Source organism: Glandiceps talaboti, chromosome 9 (assembly GCF_964340395.1).
Source record: "Glandiceps talaboti chromosome 9, keGlaTala1.1, whole genome shotgun sequence".
Classification (NCBI taxonomy): Eukaryota; Metazoa; Hemichordata; class Enteropneusta; family Spengelidae; genus Glandiceps; species Glandiceps talaboti.
This window is the reverse complement of record NC_135557.1, coordinates 14,791,976-14,815,435: the sequence shown is the minus strand read 5'-3', so window position 1 is coordinate 14,815,435 and position 23,460 is coordinate 14,791,976. Positions and strand designations below refer to the sequence as shown.

The following is a 23,460-nucleotide window of genomic DNA, read 5'->3' as shown; positions in this document are numbered from 1 at the left end:
TAGCGCACATGATTAGCAGTCGGGAGGTCACGGGTTCGAATCCCACTGGAAACAGGGGATTTTTCTGTGACCGACCCAAACCCAGGGTGAGTGTTCTACAGACTCAACGGGGACGATTACTCACACGGAGCCCGCAGGTGCTATGTTTGCCGGGCCTGGATGACTCTGGGATAGCCTGTGGACTGACTGGGAAAGCCTTGACAGTTCCACAGCAACGTGATATAGAGTGTGCAGTATAGCCCTGTCACGTAGTCCCAAACCCGAATGGATCACTGTAGCATTTGTGTGTGTTTGTTTGTATTTGTCTGCATAACAGAAAATCGCTGTGAGGAATTCCCAGCACAAAAATAAAAAAAATAGAAAAATAAATAAGTGAAGCTGTTGTCGTCTGCTAGTTTGTTTGATTTATTAGGAAACTGGAATAGTCACAAAAGTATTGGAATATTTACCACTTGACATGTACACGACGACTTTTCAAGAAATAAATTTGCGTTAACACTATTATGTTAGTATACCATACTATAGGGTGACTTGGATGGGTAGAGTAGACACATAACGGTATATATATTAATTAATTAATTAATTAATTATCAGTTAATTACTTGGTTAATAATGTATACCTGCTATCAGTTAAGCCACTGTGTGAAACGCTCATCGTCGATATAATACAATAATACAGTGTTGTGTTTTCAAAACAATATGTCGGTTTTAATATGCTATGGAAATCTTAAGATGATATTCACATAGGAACCAAATAAATTCATAGCTTTTGCAGTATCCGTCTCCCTTATTTCAAACACGGTTGTACGTCATAAGATCATCTACGTTCTCCACCTATTCATAGCACAACAGACTCAACTAAACAAAGACTGTCCTTGGTCAAGTTGTGTCTTTCATATTTAAATCACTTGGTGTTGTCACCAAACACAGCCACTGGACATACAATATTTTAATTTCATTGTCGAGAATCAATTCACTCACTGACCAGACATTCAGGTGTTAGTGAATACTTTTGCAGACAAAATTCACAAATCTGAAAATTAAAAATAATTTTATAGATTAATTGACACAACAATTCAAGTATTTGAAGCATGCCACACTAATATAACACAATAACACTTTATAATTATTTTTTTTAAGTTTTGGACGATGTTTCTCTGTAAAGGTAGGTCAGAAAGTCACTGGAGGATTCATTTTATTCGTATTACTACAGTCTTATGAACACAACATAGGCAATAGCAATGTAACAAAAGTTTAGAATTACCTGCTTGAAATCTGTAAAGTGCAGGTTTATGCTTCACTGCTGCCGTTTGTTTTTAAATGACTAAATAAAATCCTTAGCTAAGATTTATAAATTAATAGAGACACTATATGGAGATGCCATCTCGATCGAAAAACATTATTTTTAATTCAGAGTGAAGTTGACCAATAGTTGTACGATAGTTAACTACAGTATGTCCTACACAATGACAGAATCTAGTCATAAACACGACTGGATTAATTAGAACACCATAATACATGCATCAATAAGTACACTAGCACTATCACTGCCATTGTGGAATCCTGTAGCAGACAAACAAGTCAATTATATTTGACTACACTACAGACTGAGAGACAGTACTTAGGCCTTAAAAAAAATGTTTGGTTTCGGTTATCAGACCCACCCAGTTTTTCCCTTCGACCCTCATTTTGTTTTTACTTATTCCAGAAAATAATAATAAAATCGGTAAAATTGTGAAGTCTCGCAAGGAATAGTGAATGCATCAGCTTAAAAAGACAACATGAAAATGTTCTTCCAATCTGTAATGACTTTACATCTGATGAGAAGAGACCATATGGAAATCAACGGAAAACATAACTACCTGAAGTAGGGACTCACATATGAAGAAATAAATTTTGAAATATGTTTATAAAAATTTACCTACCCCACCTATTCTAAAATTGAATATAACGGAACAACTCAAGTTTTTTATGGTGCCTTATAAATAGTTTTTTGTCAACTGGTGTATTTCCCACAACTCTAAAGATTGCAAAAGCTATGCCAATTTAAAAAATGGAGATTAGGGAAATAGTTGGAAATTATAGCCCGGTATCCATTTTGCCCTTGTTTCGCAAGGTCTTTGAAAATATGTAAATAAACAAATTACTTCTCACCTTGATAATTCAGTACTTTGTACAAACATCAGTATGGCTTTATTACAAAAGCAGTACCAAGCTGACCTTTATCAATTTAGTTAACCATATTTAGCAAGAAATTGACAAAGGAAATCAAAGTTTAAGTATTTATTGACCTCAGCAAAGCATTTGACACAATCAATCATTCAATTTTGTTATCCAAACATAGCATTATTTGTGTGGGGGGCCAACAATGAGTAAAACGTTATCTCACAGACAGCTCTCAATTCGTCAACTAAATGGCCATTTGTCAGAAAAAATCCACAATTTATCATGGGGTACCTCAAGGCTCAGTTCTGGGCCTTACTTTATTTCTAATCTATATAAATGATCTTCAACATTCTTTGATTTTAGACTGCAGCTGTTTGCAGACGATTCCAATCTTGTCCATCCTTATTCTAAAGCAAGCTACATTGATCTTCATACAGTGTCAAATCATTTACATGACGTTCAACTCTGGTGTGATAGCAATAAATTAACCATAAATAGGAATATTGTTGATTTTATTGGGGGGTGACACAGCAAAATAGTAGATGTAACTGGTTATATTGTCATTGGTGGCGATCACATCAAAGGGGTGGATGTTGTCTCTTGTGTTGAAATTTCATAGATAAACACATTATCTGGTCTGACCACACTGACAAAATAAATGTGGAATCCTGTATAGATTGAGATACATTTTACCATTGAGTATTTTATTAATTTTGTACAATGCCTTTATACTTCCCCATATTTATTATGGCCTAGACGTTTCCATTGCATTTTAGCTGCCCCCCAAAAAATGATTGTTCGCACGATGCTGTTCAAATCTCACATCCTTCACAAAGTTTTAATGGGTTCTTTTCTTTTACAGCCTGGTACACTTGAATTCACCACATATCTTGTCCGATTATTTTAGTGACAAAACCCAAATAACAACATCAGAATTCTAAATATAAAGTAGGCAAGTAATAAATGTAAAACAACACCCAGACAATGTTAAAGTTTGTTGTTGAAGATATAATCTTAGCTATATTTGGCACAAACGTATAATGTTTAAGACACATTAAATATTTAAGATAAGAACATGTTTGGCTTTCACATCTGAACTTAAAGATCAAGATCCAGGTCAATATGGAATCAAATTTGCTTAGATGAAGGGCCATTTATTCTCATTAAGGTGTGAAGTACAATAACCTACCCCATGAATTGGTCTGCGATACACGAAAATAGCTTAATTTTGATATTTGACCTTGTAGGCTAGGGCCACTATAAAATATAATAATACAGAAATGATTGTACCTGATAATATACACTTGAACTTAATCACTGAGAGTAAGCATTCTAGTTCCTCAGCTACTGTAAGTGTACTAACATAGTTCCTTGGACATATTGCTAGCGCAGATAATGATAAGATCGACTCCGAACCCATCGATATTTAAAAGAGATTCTAAGAAATTCAATGTAGTCTGGTGAACTATTGGAACTTTTTGTCCTAGTTTGTCCCTTTTTTTCTATGTACGTAATATTTCAGCAGGTTCTACAAAAGCATAGCTGCCATTCTGTCAAAGATGTTCTCATCACAAGTCTAACGGACGTGTACATCTATGCCAGCTATTGTGTTTAATATTTGTTGGAAGTTTCACTCAAATGTGATAACACTGCCGATTTGATTCAATGAAACTTTGCGCAGCTGTGCACGTGACATATCATAGCGGGCAACTTAGTAGGTAGTGCATGTCAAATATATACTGGAATCGCAATGACGCAAGCGTATACAGAAAACCAATTCTTACAACCCTTACAAATTGACCTAGTATTCCCATCATCCCAAAGTAGCTTCTAGTAACACAAATGTTGAAATAACTCTTGATTATAAGAGTTATAAGACTGATAAGACCAAAGTTTATCCAGATCTGATGTCAGAGGCCTAAATAGGCCCTAAAAGCAGAAATGTACCTGTATACTTGTATTATATTTCTCAGACAGTAGTATTGTTGAATTTATAAACATCATTTGATATGAACAGTAGAAGACAAACGAATGATCAGGCCTGTTTGTGACTATTTTAATATAATATTTAAACTGTATATGGGCGGGGGGGGGGTTAGAAGTGGGCACCGATAACTTACTGATGGTAACTATTATGGTACGTGTTTACTTGAATGAAATGAGATACTCTGGATAAGCCATTGCATCATGGAAAATAACAAATATGGTTGGATTTGTAACATTGTCAACCACACTGTCATAACAGTTAGTTGGGTCGTTTTGGTATTTCGAAGGTGGTACGATCATACCACTTTTACCACGTGTGTACTCCCCTGTAAGTACCCGACACTGGTAAATGTACTTGACATCGTTATCGTCTCTCGGCGAATATCGATCCTGTGCTGAGTAGTTGGCGTTGACAGCAAAGTAACAACCATTTCCATATGCCGCAGCTATAATACAGACGAAATAGATGTGTAACCTGTGAGATTTGACTTTTGCAGTTGTCTCCCTAAACGTGTTCATTAGAAGCCTTAATTTTCATAGAACATGTGTGTCTATTAGAGACAGATACCCTATATTGAAGTAATCTTTTTCAAGGTAATACTAAAAGAGTATGACAGTTGTCAGTATCAGAGTCATGAATGCAAGCGTATAGTTATCAAAAATTCTATGTTAATGACAGACACAATCCTTTTCAAGCAATTGACCATTGTGATTGTTGTACATAAGAACAAATTCTTCGAAGGAAACATATTGCAATGGTTATAGGTAATGGCTATTTCAATCACCTATCACCATTGACTTATATTTATAAGTACGGTGCGGATTGAAGTATTTGAGTTATGTTTTACTATGTGTTCTACTTACCATGTTTCCCGGCATAGCTTCGATTGAACCCATGTGCATTGATAACTTTACAAACATCTTTTGACGTGCCATGGTACAGTGACCTCTCCGTGTTTATGCCGGATTTGCTCTTGTGCTCTATGGTTTGTTTCTTGATTATTATTTGCTTGTATAGTTGTTGATTTTGAACACGTTCAACCTGTAGTAATATTGATATAACATGTTACATGAAATGTAAAGCCATCTTGACATCGGGTGGGTGTAATATTTCAAGATTAAGATACATTGATATATAATTGATATAGTGATATATACAATACCCATTGTAACACATTGAACATAATAGGATAACCATACACTCAGATAAAACACGAGATGTGGCATCATAGACGTTAATCACGTCACACGTTCCGTTTAACCATTTGATTCATACAAAACTAAACCCTACCTTGATAACAGTTGAAGTGTTTGGTTGCATTGAACGTCGGAATGACGATTCGACTTTCTTATATTCATCAGACGAACTGACAAGTGGGACAATTTTCAAATCTTCTCCTGGCTGCATTGCTGTCCAGTGAGTCGGAAACAAAATCCCACCTGAAGATGGACAGAAGAGATACTCATGTTATTAAAGAAACCATGGGGTTATAGCTAGTAAAACCACCTATTAATAGCAATGCTAGCAGAAAACATCACATACTTTTGTAAACAATTATCTATAATCAGCGATCCTTTTGTATCGTTCGTTTCTTATCTTAAGGTATACCATACGTTCAGGAATTGTAATATTGTTTTTTTTTAAATATAATTTCTTTAAGATACTTTGAAAATAAACTTCTTCTAACAGTATACCATACGAGTAAAATCATGGGTTTACACTAACAATCGTAAAGTCACTGCGGAAAATGAATGACTTCTAAGTGTTTATCACTTTCAAAGGAAAAGAACAATAACATGTCATATTCTATGTGCATGTCCGTGTTCTCCAATGTAACAATGTGTGTCCATGGCAAGGACCTTCCGGTGAACGATTATTAACAAGTTTCAAGTTTAAAAGGGTAGAGGAGGGGGGGGTGAGCGTAATGTTACTATTGCACAATTATGAAATGACTCTAAACAGATTGAAAAGTTACATTCCCTTCACATCCTACAGTGGCTCTGCAAGCAAACCTAACGGAGAATATTTATGACGTATAGTGGGTTGATATCTTTGGCTGATTTTATGTTCCAAAACCTGATCATTATGGGCAATATTAATGGAAATTGGTATCCAGTTACTTCACAAATATGTAGCTTCTACTCAATACATGCAATATCACCGACACAACGTGCAATATTTATTTTCAACAATATTCAAGTCCCCGAGATTTATACTTGCTTATTCTTAATCTGCTACAAGGTATAAGACATTAAATATGCAAAATTATTCCACCCTTAGGCTATTTCACTAAAACCTTCTCAGAAATTTGTTACATATATGGTTCCTTTTTTCTCAAAAAACAAACATATTAAAACATGGGAATGTAATAATGTATTACGTAGTCCACGAGGATAACGAAACCAACCTATCAACGGCTAACATTAATGTCATACATTGCATTCCAGATAATAGACTTATACGAAAAGTCATATTTGACGGTGTCTTTCCACCGGGGTAAATCTTGGGCAGATGATGTGTAAATGTGGTGAGTATGAGACGAAGTACCACCTTTGACTTAATTTACCCCCGGTGATCTCTCACCTGGGGCTATAGACAGTCAAAAGTGGTACTGTGTCTCGTACTACACCTGGACAGAGATGGTGGTTAGGTGGGTAGGGTAAACGGTTGGGTAAAGGTGGTTAAATTTGACTTTTCGTATAGTGATATTTTATCGGTTTATAAGACTTTAAATTTTACCACACCTTCTTTTAGGTCTCTCCTTATTGGGACTGTCGACATATCACTCAAATCTTGCTCCTGCATTTTATGGAAGCAAATTTGATATGACTTGCCATCCACTTCTAAGAATACATCTGGTTTATTTTGTTTATATGCTTGTTCTATATAACCAGTTAATTCATCTTCGTATGCTTCAAACTGATCATGTGACCAATACAACCAGGTTACATTCTTTGCCAACAGAATAGCTTCAGATCTTTCTTGTTCTTCTTCTTGAAGACGTCTGAAGAGTTTCAAGACGTCATCGTGCACTTTCATTACACCCTCAGCTGAACCTTCTAATCTCAGTCGACAAACACGACCAGTGTCGACTTTTTGTACTTTAACCTGTGGAAATATGGTATGAATTACATAACGGTAAACTTCTTTTTGTTTCAATTGGATGAAAATGCGTTTGAAAAGTTAACATAAGTAGTTAACAGGAGTCGACCATTTACATGGTCTCTGGTGAAGATGTTTCGTCTATTACAAAGTTCTAAGATTGCAAGTTTGCAAATTTGCCCATAATTATTAATGGTTATGTTATTGTAGTGGCGGTGGTGATATTAGCTATAATGGTTATGATCGTACATTTCATTGCTGATCGATGACGTTGATGACGACGAAGACGAGGATTAGACTGATGAATGTGGAGATGGAGAAGATGATGATGATGATGATGATGATGATGATGATGATGATGATGATGATGATGATGATGATGATGATGATCGATGATGATGATGATCAAACATATGCTCAACTTACGATTAAGATGACATATCCCTTGAGATATCCATTTTGCAGCGTTTCTTTGTTACAAAATGATACCTTGCAATCACTTGTTTAATATATCAGCTTTCGTGGTTACAATGATATCTTTATTCAAACTCTGTCAGTATGATTTCAATGTCTTACCTGAAGTAATGCAGCTTTGCGTTGTATACTCTGAAAATCACCATTTGTAAGCTTGCTAACTTTGTCATCATCAACAATCTACAAAGTATTCAGTAAGAAAGAAAGACATAGGTATTAAGATGACTAAGGAGATTGGCATTTTATTTTTATTTTATCATAGTATTCCCAGTCAAATATCATTATACCGTGCACGAGCCAAGTTGACCAAAAATATGCTCTCGGGGTTCTACGTCACGACAACGCGCGTCTATGTCAGGAAAACGCGTGACTACGTCACTGGTTCGAAATATGGGTCAAAACATTCAAAATTGCAATTACTTTCCCCGATTTTCTTTGATATTACAGGCGCTGGTAAAATTGTGTTATTCGTCAATATTTTTCTTCATTAAACCGGATCATACTCGTGACCTACTCGTCTAGCGACTCGTAGCGACAAATGCCCATTAGGTTGCTCATATTTTCCTTGACTGAAATGAATAAAAATATTGCGGGGGGGTCCAATTGTCATTTTCTAGCGTGGTATTTGTACAATCTTAGTACTGCATCATTAGTTACGTCGAACAAGTAAACTAACACTTAATATTAATACTTGTTCATGGAGCACTATGTCAAGACATTAACAGATAATATAACAGAGAAATGACAGCAAAATATTTCTCTGTGTAAATATTTGTAATCATATATATATATATATATAGTTTTGGTAGTACTGGAACTCTTTCTTGGTTGTAACTCGGAGTTTCACGCATTGTGCGATCATCAGACAACTATTACGCTCTGCCACTGCGGTATAGAGCACTGTCTTAGCAGATTGATACTCACCGAGTTATATATATATATATATATATATATATATATATATATATATATATATATATATATATATATATATATATATATATATATATACCATTCTTAATACAGCCATCATAGTACGTACCTTTTCAATAATTTCCTTCTCAACATATCCACTTAGTTTTTCTACTGCTTTATTTACATCCGATTCTGAACCAGCATATATATCGAGACAAACACCCTTTTCTATTGGCAAGGGTCCTACCTCACCAATGTCTTGTGTTTTTACCTGTTCGGTCACTTTCTGCTTGTGGAGAATAGGTTTCATGTCTTTGGCATAAGGTGATTTTATTTGTCCTAGAGAAAGAATTTTACAAACATGAATGTATTTTATGTTGTGACTTTTAGCAGGACATGCATTTCTCTGAATCTCTATGATTGAACTTTTTTTTTTACAGTTATTAGTAGATAGAAAGATGAATCATGTACATCATTCATAACAACAGTGGTCCTTAGTTGCTACATGTATACAGAGTATGGGTATGAAACATCACAATTGCTGTGATTAAATCTCAAGTTCTTATAATTTTATACAAGTTTCGCTACACATGATACATGGTAATTCAATAAGCACAATTCAAACTATTTTAGATATCATATTAGATTAAATTAAATTCATATCTCATTGTTAATACTTTTTGTAGTGAATGCAAATGAATCTGATGCGCGATTACCAAAAGATATACTCATGGACAACGTTTAAGAAGAGGTTAATAATTATTTGATATTTACAAGCTATGCTATCATTCATGAAATTAACAATATAATAACGTCATGGTGCATTGGTCATGTCTCATAGCAAACCTGTGATACTTACGGCATTGTCTCATGATTGCCCTTCCTGGGGCAAATGAACAAAAGTCTTTCATTGCTTGTTGAAAGTCACTTAGCATACATGGTTTAAAGATAACAATACGTATTTGTCTCAGACTCGTCAGTTTTGGTGATGCCTCAATGCTATGTAATATCTTCTTTGCGACCTCCTTCGGTTCCTTCCCCAATCCTCCTGAAATATATTACATCCATTTGCACATTAATTCAACACATACGTATCAAACCTCGGTTACCAGCTACAAACTATGGCCTGTAACAAACCCTGTGTTATCCTGTAATAGGATATGTGAAACAAGTTTTGTAAATTTGGTAAGATTTCAAAGCTGTCTCACAGACATGTAAACAGGTCTACTGTCATAGCCGTGTATGCATGTGTGCAATCACATGACAGAGGCAAGGGTGTTCACACAGATTTGTATTCAGATATGTGCGTGTACAAGTATGTACAAGTTCTGTTACAGGCTCTGTAAATTGTGCCAGATTTCAGTACTACATATTTCAAACCGTACATATCATAAGCGTGTTATAATGATGTGTACTTGCTTGAGCAAACATTTGACATTGTGATTTGATCACCTGTTTACACATCTATGAATACAACAATGTGCATACAGGTAGTGCGACATGCCTTTACTCACATTAATGCATTAGCAGTGTACCACAGAAATGCATACATTAATGTAGTCACATCTGTTGGCAGCCCTATGGCTACAGATATGTTACAACATTGTGGGGGTTTTTGCTGTCACAGACCTGTAACATGTTACTGAGTCTCTACAGGGAAAAGCTGTCATTGAAATGTACTTCATCATCTGCGTGGTCATAATTATCTTAATATGAATTAGTTATATTGCAGAGCATTGTAAAGTACACAAACATTCACACAAGCTTCACTTTCATTTCACATGCCTGGTTCAGGACTTTTCCATCACGCTTGTCTCATTTAGGGTGTGGCAGGCATGTGACAGGCATGTCATGTTCGACTGTGGCAAGTCAAGCCTGTCCCACCAGGGCTGTGGCAGACTTGCTGCATGCCTCGACAATTCAATTCTACCACAGGCATATAGCTTCCAAGAAATATAATATGTATTACCTGATCCAATGGCTGGCATAGATAGTGATGTCATCCCACATTGATCAGCAAGCTTTAGTAAACGACCAATATTACTCTTCATGTTTTTCGGATCAGTAGCCATATGGATTATTATCTTACATTTTAATTTCCCAGGTGATGTCATTAACATCTGTCCTGACGACCCCTGTGTGCTGTACGCTTATGAAAGGATAAAAAGGGTAAATGTTTACTAAATGATCAAATACGTCTGTATCAAATTCAATGACATTCATTTCCTTAATTATTATAGCATTTGCGCCATCATTTTCCTGTCTACTCTTTTTGGACTATCGGGTGTGAAAACACCACTATTGAAATTATCAACTGTGTATTTTTTTGTATTTTCTTCTGTATTTGTAATGTATACATCTATTATTTGTTTACATAATGTGATATATCATGATCCTATTTCGAGACAAAATAATATGTATATGATTGATGTTGTGAACCTGCATATAAACCTATATGTTGTTAAGACACGTCCAATGAAAGAGCAACAGGGTGAGCGTATGGGACATATGTTTTAAAGTTTTAAAAGTATGCAACAAAAGTAGTTTTTCTAGCTTACCGTTTTTCTGTAGTTCCAGCTTTACTTCTTCGCCTGCAGCTTCAACGATTGCCTTCGAAACCCCACCTAGAATACCAGTGACAAATAAATTGTTAAATGAATCTAACATACATCATATCTTTAAAAGGTTATGTGCCTTCTTTTGTCTTAACCTTTGATGTCATAATCTATTGTTATTAAATATGGAGCATGCCACTACACAACCAGTTTTACTAATGACAATCGATATCGGATTGACCAACAGAGCGACTTGATATGAAGACTATGTTTTATCAATATTCAACGATATTAAAGTATACATACATACATACATACATACATACATACATACATACATACATACATACATACATACACATTGAAACTTTGTTAAAACCTTACCTCCATAGTTGAATTCATTGTCAGTGCAATTTACAATACAGTCTGATGTTTCTGTCGTTATATCTCCCATTGCTATCCTCACTTCAACATTTCCCATCGTTAGATACACGGTGCCATCTGAACAATGCTGTAAACCTGTCAACATCAAATTATTCTTGATAGGCTTACAGCAAGAAAAAACAGCGCTAACCAGAAGAATATGTGTATCATACTCATGTAGAATAAAGGTTGATTTTGCAATTTTAGGTTGTTGTTTTCTTGATAGATGAAAAATATCTACTAACTGTACACAACATGATTGTTATTATGGGGAGTGTCCAAAATCCGATTGAATGGAAATTCAAGTCTCCCTTCAATCACGACTCAATTGTTTCAGTAGTAATGCACTCTAGCCTTCAAGTCAGTAAAAGAATAACTCCAACTTGACAAATAATCGAGGTTGATCATTAAATGTATATACGCACGGTCGTCTGGCAAACATTCCTTGTTAGCTGTATCTAAATCAGCCATGTCTGGGGAATTTACATACAATTTTGGTATTATAGGCAAAATGTTACCATATTGATGAAATTATCGATTGCATGTTATGTTCTTACTTGTTTGTCTGTCTTTGATGTCCGTAGCCCCAGCTTCTCCCCTCGATACTGTGCCCGGTTCCCCCTTTCTGCCTTTTCTTTCGTGTAACGTTGTCATGTGTTTGGAAAAGACGTCCTGGAAAGCCTACGGAGCAAGTTTACATTGAATGTATAATGTATATGAGACCTGGCCAAATATGCACAGTTGAATCACTGTTGCTAATTACGAAATATTTAACGTATCTATAAAATCTCGGACAACAAATTATATGTAACAGAACTTCTGTTTTCAAGATAGGTGTATAATGTTTATTTTACAACAAACCTTGACTGTCTTTCTGTCCTGTTCGTACACTACCAATCTGATATCATTTAGCGTACTACGAGGATGTTTCTTGCTAAATGCCTCTGCCTGTTGGATCATAGCATTTGCTACTTCCTCGCCTGGAAATCCAAGACCCCCAGTACCAATGGCTGGAAAGGCAATGGACGTCATTCCGGCTCTATCTGCCTTGGACATGGAATCTTCTAATATCTTGTTCAAGGTCTGTGTATTGTTATGAATAGAAATAAGGGCGTTTGTACTGAAATTATGAAGGCAAGGTGATTCCAACCCTATCTTAAGTAACGGTTGTGTATGATGGAGTATTCGAGTGGTCATTTATTTTGTGTTTATTGTGTGCCAGTCCATCTAATGTACAATATATATGTGTGAAATATTATTTCCAGCATTAATACATGGCTGCAACGTTTGAACAACTTATTTATCTAATTATTTAAACACCTGTTTAACTTAACAAACAATTAAAATGATTTGGCAATACATTGTATCATCTGTTTAATGCCTCGGAGGCTCTAACTTGAATGATAGTTTCACATGTTTTTGTTTCAAAGGTCCGTTATTTATTCACCAGACAGTATATAATAAATACATGCTTCAAATCTCATAAATATTGATAATAACAAAACCTAAATGTCTTATGTTGCTTTGCATGTTAATGAATAATGTGCACAATTATAGTTTGTAATTGGACAATATGTTTAAGAATTGATGTTCATGACAGAATGGCATGTTTCCTAGCTTCTAATTCTAATGTTTTGCAACAAATCAAAAGTGTGATGTTGTTTACAGTGGGTATTCATTCACTTATAGTGAACTGTTCTCCCCACGTATACGTGAGGCCTTCAGTTTAAATCTGGATTAAATATACGTTTGCCATGATTTGCTGTTATAGTATCTTTCTACGATGGCTGCCCGAGGCAAAACTTACCTCGCCAGCTTTAATAGGATCATCTCTCCATGCATGGCAGATTACGTGGTACACTGCCTTGCATGCAAGTTTTCCTCCTCCAGTTACAACGACACTTCCTTCTGCAGGTATGCCACTTTTTGCTTTTAACTGGTCAAGTTCTTGCTGTATAGAACTACCGCCATCCGCTGCAATGCTTTTAGAAACACCTCCAGATGTTTTCAAATCCAAATGTTGACCAGTTGTATTAACAATCACGTTTACCTGACAATGAAAAATGTATATTACTAACAATATACACACTCACTTCAGTTTGTCAAAAAGTTAGAATGGAGTACTATCTATATAACCAGGGTTAAGTTGAAACATGATGGTTACATTCCCCCACAGTTGTTGAGGCTTAAAACTAATATTTTAGGTACAATTGACGTGGGGTGACAACTAGAGCCGAATGTAAGGCTGATAATATCTTTTTAGTTGAATCTGTAATGCTAAGCTGGGTATTGATAATGTATGAATTCATGTAAGGTGAAAACAGCTTCGCCCTCGTTCCCATTAATAAATTTATATCTCCTAATGTTTCCGGTTTGTTGCGTTGCAAACACATCGTAACAAACAGTCATGTAAATAGTTCTTACTTACCTTCTGTTTACTTATACTTCCCTTTACCAATTTAATAACTTTCCCTTCTGGTGTAGATATTTCATTTGGATTGGCATTCTTCTGTGCACGATTTCTCTGCATTCCGGAAGCATGTCCATCTTTGATGTTGGTACCATCGCCTTGAGGTTTCTGCAAACCTATGAAAAATCAATACATCACAGGTGGACTTAAAACATGATTAAAATTCTCAGTACATTTATTTATCCGTTTACACTTATTACAATTCAGTAACTGATAAATTTCATAACTGTTACACAGGATAACTTAACCTGTATCTAATTACCGTTTTGCTTGGATGACTCGTTGGTTTATGAGCCGTCGTTAATCGATCGCTAGCCAATTCATTTGTTAACAGCTAAACTAATCATTTGTTAACAAATCAAGATTTTCGCACTTGGAAAAAAGCTCTCTTTCACCCTATGTATCTAATAACATTATTTATTTTGGTATGGTAACTAATTAAAGTAAAAAACCAGTAAATATTGTAACTCTTTTTTTTCATATGATACATCGACCAATACCACTAATTTCTTATTTACAAAACAATCCTTTATCATAAACTGTCTGTCAATTTATATTACCTTTCACACTCAATTTGTCAAATCTATTTACGATACCACTTCTGAACCTTCCACAAATGTGCTGAGATAAGTCAACCAGGGAAATATCCAGCACATTCTTTGGTGGAGTGTGTTTACAATACGCAGCAATTGTGTCCAGTATGACATCTATACAGAGGTCTATTGGAAATCCAAAGATTCCTGAGCTAATAGCTGGAATCGCGATTGACTGACATTCCCACTTCTCTGCTTCCTTGAGGCTGTTTTCAACAGCATCTGCAAGGAGTTTTTTCTTCAGTGAAACGTGTTTATCATAGTCATTTTTATCTATGTCCCATTTAGGACCGACTGCGTGAATAATTCTCTTGCATTTCAAACGACCTGGTCCAGTTGACACTGACTGGCCTTCCAGCAATTCACAGCCACGACGTATCAGAATATCAGAGCTCTCTTGTTGAATTGCATCTCCACCTACGTCAGAGGAAATAAACGTTTAAAATGCAGGAACCATGAACGTGTTTTTAGAGAGCAAATATATGGAAACTAATAAATAATTATGTAATACTTTCAATTCATAGGGTGGCATAGTACGTTGACCACCCAGACAACCTGACAGATGGATGGATGAATTTGTTGAAAGTATATTACTTCACTTATATTAATGGCATGAGTATGAATATCCACAGAAAACATTGTTATTTCATAATTATTCAAACGCGTATATTTAATATAACACCATACCTGCATCTACGATGGCTTTAGCAAGGCCCCCGCAATGATCAAGGTTACCGTTAGCTGCATTCACAATAGCATGAACTTGCATCTTGGTGATGTCACCTCTGATGACAGATATTCTCCTACCATCGTCTAGATTCAGGCGAACAAGTGTTGATTCAGAAGAGGTTGTTGGGAAACTCTCAAACCTATTAAGATGCTCGTGTGTTGCTCCAGATCGAATTGCTTTGTAAGATACATCTATCCTGCAGTTAACTTCACTCTCGATAAATTTAGTGAATGCCTTCCCTTTGTCACTTGCAAATAGATGTTCCATTCCCGGTTTGGTCATTACATGTTCCTTATGATGCACCCTGCGAAGAATATCCTTTATACATGACACAACACCTGACTTGCTCTTGGGGGACGAATAGATCATGACTCCAGATTTCGGTCTTTTAATAACTTGCTCTATGATAGCATCATGCTTCTGTTGTATAGCCTTCATCTCATCCTTGTTTACTTCAGTCACGTATCTCGCTTCTCCCGGCTTCATGTCAATAAAGGTCTCGACTGGAGTACGTTCATCCATGAACTGTTGGAGTTTTCTAACAGCAGAATCGACACCTTCACGAAAACCAACCACAGTTATGTTATTAGTTTCACTTCTTGCTGGACCACTTATATTGACATGATATTCAGCTTGAATGTCACGAATGAGTTGCTTCCAGTCTTCATCTGCAGTGACTGATGTTGAACTTACTTTCTTTTCAATAATTCTTCTCCGCAGTATGTCAACAGCCTGTTCAAGATGTATTTGGTTGGTAGCGGAACATCTGACATCCCCATACTCGATATGATAGGTAGCAGATATTTGTTTTTCTCTAAACATGTCATGGATAATTTGCTCCACTCCCTCCTGCTTTAAAAAAGCAACATAGGGGAAAGATTGCAGTGTTCCTATTGCCGTGTTGTTAATGGTTTTGAACATATTCAGCTCGGCATCTTTGACAGCAAGTGACGGACCTTCAAACGTGACAGTTGAACTTTCCTTGTTAACATCAATGCGTACATTGGCGTGATTTTCCAAAGCTTTTTGCATAAACTGGCACATCTGTAACTGTTTTATGTTCAGTTTTGAGAGGGTTTTGGTCTCTGTTGTCGAGTTCCTGGCTTTCTCCAAATCCATTTCCATTGCTTTAATTGATTCTTTGATCTTCAGCTCGAGGACATCAACTCGATTTTGTTTGCCACACAGTGTTACTGTGAACATTGACTGGTCTGTTGCTATGGTAACATCATCAGCTGTCATACTTTTCAACTTCTCTAGAAACATTAGATATACTCCTTCTGGAACAGGTATCAGTGTACATTTGAACTTTTGTAGGTAGGTAGTCAAAGCCACCTTTGCACTGTCAGCCCATTCTTTGCTGTCATCTAAGGGAAGGAGTTGCACCATGTCCCCTTTGTCGTCTGGCCATTCCATGGTTGCATTTACATCTTGTAGTATCATAATCAGTTCTTCCTTAAGTACTTGAGTACTCATGATAAAATTCATTTTACTTGGGTCTGTACTGATATATATTGGGTGCCCAATGACAATATCAACATCGGCTATGTGGTCGGATTCAGATATACTCAAGCTTCGATGAAAGGGTAGCACTGTTACTGTCTTACCTTTGATTACATGGGTGGTATCCAAGACCCGACTAGTATCTGTAAAAGAGGAATTACACATTACTGGTTAGTATATTCATCTAATATTGATAATATACTACTTTAAACTAGCAGCAGTAGCAGCTGTATTATCAAGCCATGGTTCTTGGTCGATATCTAGATCAGGCCCAAGATTGTTTAACTCGGTTCCGAAAATGGTTTGTAGTTGTTGTGCCTGGATCAGTCTTATTCTTACAGCGGTCTTTCATATTTCCTCAGATACTCAGTGATATTTTCACATTACAACTATGATTCTAAAATCGTTGCTCAATTACTGCACGTGCTTTACCAATTCAGGAACGGCTATAAACTGCAATATGCTGATTATGAGCCGACCACTCAGACCAATTAAGCATAGTCACTCCAGAAATGGCAATGTTCTTTTCTGTAACCATACTAAGTTCAAAGCAGATATCTTACCGTCGTAATTCTCAAAGACAATTTCGGCTGTTTTATTTTGTCTATCAAGTTTGACATCTTTCACCTCGCCACCTTTGCTTCTTGGATTTGAGAAGTAAAGGTTCAAAGTTGCGTCATCAGTATCACTGTCAATGTGTTTTACCAAAATCTTATTTGTACGGAACACCATTTCAAAAGTTATACAGTGACCTTTGAACTTCTTTTGGTTGAATTTCTCATTTACTCTATCCATATCTGGAAATGAAATAATTCTGAGATTGCAAATTTTGTTTGATAAATTGTAGTCAAACATAACATGTGCGAACCCTTTTCAGAATGCCCTATGTGCATTGCTTTCATTTATCCATATTCATCACTGGGTGCACTCTCCTTCTGTGATGTCCTCCCCAGAGTAATACACACGTAAGGAATTGCAACTGTGAAATTATAAACTCCACTGGAAGTGAAAAAAGAACACCAGAATGAGTTGAAACAATAGCCACACGCACATTATATTCCTTACCTTCAATATCAGATTGGACTTTTACCATCACAGTTCCAGGACTTTCGCCATAGGTCAATTGAGGGTTTAGAATTCCAGTACAGTTCTCTATGTACAGTCTTAGATCATAGTCCAATCCCTGCACATATGTTGGTATTCCCGTCAGCAGGAAACAAGACTTGTCAGTTGTTGGTATTTTGTTTGGGCTCACTCTCTTCACTGACAACAAAGCACCTTCTATTATATGATCAGTTTTTCTCAAAACTCTTTCAACAGCTGTAGTGATAAATTTACCATAAAGAAAAACGTGTCAAACCTAGAATTTAAGAAAAATCATCAAATTTCACCCGCTTTTTAACATCTTTACAACTTGCTTTAATTACCAAAAATATTCCTAGGTTGGTCTTGTTTAATTGACCACTGTGTCTCATTTCAGACATTGAACACTCACCTCTGTGGCTTTTGAATGTTATATACAAACGCCCGTCAGCCCTTTCTACTTTTACTATTTCTCCTCCACGTGAATTCTTCTTGCTTTGGAAATACAATTTCATATGTCCTGTGCTTGTGTCAGGTTTGAAGTCAGTCACTTCAATTATGTTACTACTGTCCTCATGTGTTAAGAAGGGGGATCCTGTAATCAGACGGCAACAATATACAAAGGGATTAACATTAGTCTTCGAATATCAACACTTTTTTTTCATTTTTAACTAATACTAACGCCAAATTGTAAATGGGAATCAATATTTAGCTGTAATTCTTTGGAACATGTTCGAACATTTTTGTTAAAATCACTTACTCGTAATATGTCCTGCACCTTGAATGGTATTGAATTATGGGAGACAGTGTCTTTTGTAGCATGGTAGAGTACAGTAAATCAAATTAGTTCGCCTTTTGGGCCCGCATCTAAAAATCAGCGCCCTCAACGGTGATCACATTTTGAATATGTTACTGCACTATTTCCGGAGAGGTTCGACCATTCATTAATATATGGACAATGTCTAATTATTTGTATTTTAGTGAATATATGTTGGTTGTCTGTCTGTTTGAAAAATGATACCACAGTTACAAACTAGTTCAGTTTTAACATGGAGAAAGATTCAAAACAAATTTCAAGATTTAAACTTGTCACCAAACCCCCCACGAATAATGTCGTCCATCATTCTACAGAGATTTTGTCTTTTTATAAGTAATTAAAGTGAAGATATCTTTGGTTACTTGATGGAAAATGTGTCAATTGCAGCTACTGGATGTTTAATTAATTGACAATACAGGAGTGCATAGTGTAGTTCACTCCCCAAGGCAATGGTAATACGTCAAATTATACGAAACAATACACTCTGCAAAACTCCATAAATAAAATTTGACATTTTACGGTCACAAGTTTTATTTCCTATGGTGGATGTTGTTTTTTGTACAAAGTTGTGTGACCATGGTATGCCTTTTAGTAATAATATATATCCGGATATCATTTGTGACAGATATTATTGGTATTTACAAGTTGCAATTTTGACTTGTACGACGACGATTCTACCTGACTTCATTTTATGAATTGTACATTTTGACAGACAAATTCATGGAACGTTACCTGTTGATGATATACTTCCAAGTTGTCGAGATCTTGTCATCTCCCTCGCTTGACTTGACAAGGTCGTATCCATAGTTACCGTAGTTGATGTGCTCATTGAATCGCCTGCCGTCCTAGAGTCATCACCAATCTCTCTACTGTATGCTTCCAAGTTTTCTTTCGTTAAGGAAAGTCGGGTTTTAGGCCATGGTATATCTCGCTTAAACGGAAAATTATGAAAATGCATAAATTATTTCAATACTTCGTTGGGTATGACCATTTATTAAACACTGAACACCAAGAAATTGTTCAATTACGCGTGAAATTTCAAAGTTAGTAAAAAAAAAGGCTGGCATCAAGTAGGATTCTTGACGAAGGGATATCTTGTGACGACATATTTTTTATCGGACTATAGTAATGACAGGGCTGTTAAAAATTTTATTCTAGCAGTTACAAGTGGACTTCTATACTACGAATATGAGCATATGATTTCTATTGCCATTACAGAGTTGATTTATGTGTACATATTTGAGCAAAGAGTACTGCTGTCGACCACGCGACGTTTTAAAAACAAATTGTAAAAGCAGTACATAAAAACAACATTGATCACTTTGTTTTAGATGTATTATTGCCCCCCCCCCATATATATATATATATATATATATATATATATATATATATATATATATATATATATATATATATATATATATATATATATATATATATAACTCGGTGAGTATCAATCTGCTATAAGACAGTGCTCTATACCGCAGTGGCAGAGCGTAATAGTTTTGGTAGTACTGGAACTCTTTCTTGGGTGTAACTCGGAGTTTCACGCATATTGCGATCATCAGACACTCTCTGATGTGTCTGATGATCGCAATATGCGTGAAACTCCGAGTTACACCCAAGAAAGAGTTCCAGTACTACCAAAACTATATATATATATATATATATATATATATATATAGTTTTGGTAGTACTGGAACTCTTTCTTGGGTGTAACTCCAAGTTACACCCAAGAAAGAGTTCCAGTACTACCAAAACTATTACGCTCTGCCACTGCGGTATAGAGCACTGTCTTAGCAGATTGATACTCACCGAGTTATATATATATATATATATATATATATATATATATATATATATATATATATATATATATATATATATATATATATATATATATATATATATATATATATATATATATATATGGGGGGGGGGCAATAATACATCTAAAACAAAGTGATCAATATATTTCTACGAAATACATTCACCATTGTCCTGTTATTCTTCATGCATGCTACACTTTTTCAGTTGACACGTATTAGTATGTCCTATATAACAGAGTAAATGAGAGTCTCCTTTGGTTTTCTGTGGGACTGCATAGTCCCATCCTTAACTACTGAAAGGGTATATTTTGACGTTTAAAGTGGCTATATGGATGAGGATTGGGTACTTCAATAATCAAAGTGAAACAGCATTGACTGTGTTTGCAACTCAATACATTGCAAAAACTAAATCAAATGACTGCAAAAAGTGTGTTGTTGTACGTACAATAACAAGACTTTACACGTCTATTAATCTTTTTTGCAATGTATTGAGTTACAGACAATTGCTAGGCGTATGTTGTTTCACATTCATTATTTAGGAAGCCATAATCAAATTGTTTTATAAATTACAAATCGAAAATGAATACCCATTCCTCATCCATATGGCCAGTTTAACTTTAACTCATAATCTACACAGCCATTTGATGTTAAACGTCATAATCAAACTCTATGCAACTTTTCGGAAAGGCTCGATAAGCAAAGCATATTAACAGCTTAAAATACGGGCTAGGCAGACGTGTACAAACGTTAACATAAATGCCCGCCCTCTTACATTGAACACTCTGGTGAAAATTACGATTATTGCTTAACCAATCCACTGCGATGGTTGCTTGCTGGGACATTCCAATATATAAAAATAGCAATGCCATCATTTCTGGAATGTACTTCAATGCGAACACGCGACCATTCAAGTATGCCAATATATATCTTAACGTTTCATACCTCCGGTAAGAAAGGTGAAGTAGGGTCAATGGATGCTCTGGCGTCCGTAGACATTGATTTGGCTTGCCAGTCTAAGTACTCGGGGCATTGCTCAACTTTCAGCGATATCACAATTCCATTGATGTCTATGTCACAGGTTTCTTCTGTTGATAGTATCCACGGTACAAGATCTAGACAAACACCATTCATCTTGTTATAAGGGGTACACCATTTGATTTCGGGGAGGGGCTGAATGATTTTCGAATAACAATTTGTTGCCAGCCAAAGTAGGAACGAAATATGCTTACCAACTCAAGACAAAGAAAATAATTTCCAGGGTATGAACAAATCTGTTGTGCTGCAAGTGCAAGAACTAGCTATAAATGTTAAATTCCCCGGTACATATGTTTCTGGCGTAGGCGGTAGCTAAACTTTTTAAAGTTTCTTGTCAAAGGCTTATAGTAACCGTTGGCAAATGCTGAAACAAACCAAAATACTACCATAAAATCAAATTACTAAGTATACTATGTTCAAATTTCAATTGTGACCAGGAAAGGGTGTTGTTATCACTGGGGACATGTTCAAATAACACCAGATAACACTGGTTTAGTCCTTAAATTTCAAACATTTCTCAGCGGGAGGGGGGACCCCCTTCCATACTCACCCCCACCCTCTCACCCCCACTGCTCTCTTGTATTTCGATTCAAAATTTAACTAGTTTTTTTTTCACCTTAACAAGGGGGTTTGGTAAGTAGTCGGTTTGGGTCACTTTTATAAATAGGTTCACGTGGAGGGTTATATTTTAGGTGATGATGTTTATTTTGGAGGGTCATATTTTACTTTTACATTGAGTCATTCTATTACCTGAATGACTGTTTCATGACTTTGGCATACATGGCCAGCTTCTGCTATTGAATTCCACTGTTGCTGTACATTTATATCACAACACGTCGATCAAATTGTGCTGACGAGTCAGTTCTTTGTTTTTGTGTGATAAGAAGATGGGTCTCACGTGATTGAAATGAGAACAGTACGGTAATATATGGGGGAAGGTGGTAAAGGTAGAATTTAGATGTTGCACATGGTTCGTATATCTTTGGAGGTTGTCTATGTCATACGTTTCTCTGATCTTCATTGTCAAATGAATAAAATAACGTAATTCCCCGAGCAGATAGTTCACGGGAAGAGCCGACCTTTGCAACTGTTTTTTTTATGATAACACAGTCGTACGTGTAAGTCTGACGATCTATCATGGCGTTCAAAATAGGTCGTTTTTGATCTTCCAACACGCACACGTAAATGCTCAAGATATTGTCAAATAAATATTATTTCTACAGCGTTTTGTAATACATCTTAGCCTAATTCAGTCTGATTTGTTCTTTGCGGATATACCAATTTGTATTTTTGGTGGAAGAGTGACACCCCCGTGCGACACGGGCGATTTATAATGACATAAATACTTCATGTTGACAAAGCAACAAACGTCATTGTATTACCCATGTCCAAATCATTTGAACATGTCAATTGTTTCTCAGTAGATAACAAATACTGTCAAAGGTGCACTTACCTAGTTTCTTGTCCAGATTGACCACAAAATGTAAATCTATCTGGGACTCGACTTTGACCTGTCTTACAAACATAACCTCCACATCTGACGACCGCAGTTTCTTTTGAAACCAAATTTCAATTTTCGTCTGTAACACTTCCGCATGAGTGGGCGATTGTTTACAGCGAAGTAAAACCGAACCTGTCGAGTATGCCATTGTGGAATCGTATGGTTGTTCGATTTCCAAATCTGAGCAGTTCAGCTGGCTATACCCATGTCTAGCACTATGTGTTGAAGCTGAACCACCTATTTCGCAAGGTAAATTTAGATATGAGCTGTGGGGGAA

The 23,460-nt window shown here is 36.0% G+C and overlaps 1 protein-coding gene across 1 annotated transcript; it reads right to left on the bottom strand.

Annotated features, from left to right (window-relative positions):
• Nucleotides 1-4,311: 4,311 nt before the first annotated feature.
• Nucleotides 4,312-21,778, bottom strand: LOC144439849 (protein mono-ADP-ribosyltransferase PARP14-like). The gene is made up of 21 exons (XM_078129084.1): nucleotides 21,590-21,778; nucleotides 19,551-19,749; nucleotides 18,414-18,596; nucleotides 17,984-18,238; nucleotides 17,482-17,715; nucleotides 15,373-17,061; nucleotides 14,653-15,102; nucleotides 14,051-14,208; nucleotides 13,430-13,672; nucleotides 12,484-12,705; nucleotides 12,180-12,303; nucleotides 11,584-11,718; nucleotides 11,203-11,268; nucleotides 10,614-10,793; nucleotides 9,504-9,692; nucleotides 8,772-8,983; nucleotides 7,832-7,909; nucleotides 6,898-7,261; nucleotides 5,444-5,592; nucleotides 5,017-5,194; nucleotides 4,312-4,598 (listed from the first exon to the last, which is right to left on the bottom strand). The coding sequence occupies exons 1-21, from the start codon at nucleotides 21,776-21,778 to the stop codon at nucleotides 4,312-4,314; spliced, it is 5,784 nt and encodes a 1,927-aa protein (XP_077985210.1).
• Between the last annotated feature and the right edge of the window lie 1,682 nt (nucleotides 21,779-23,460).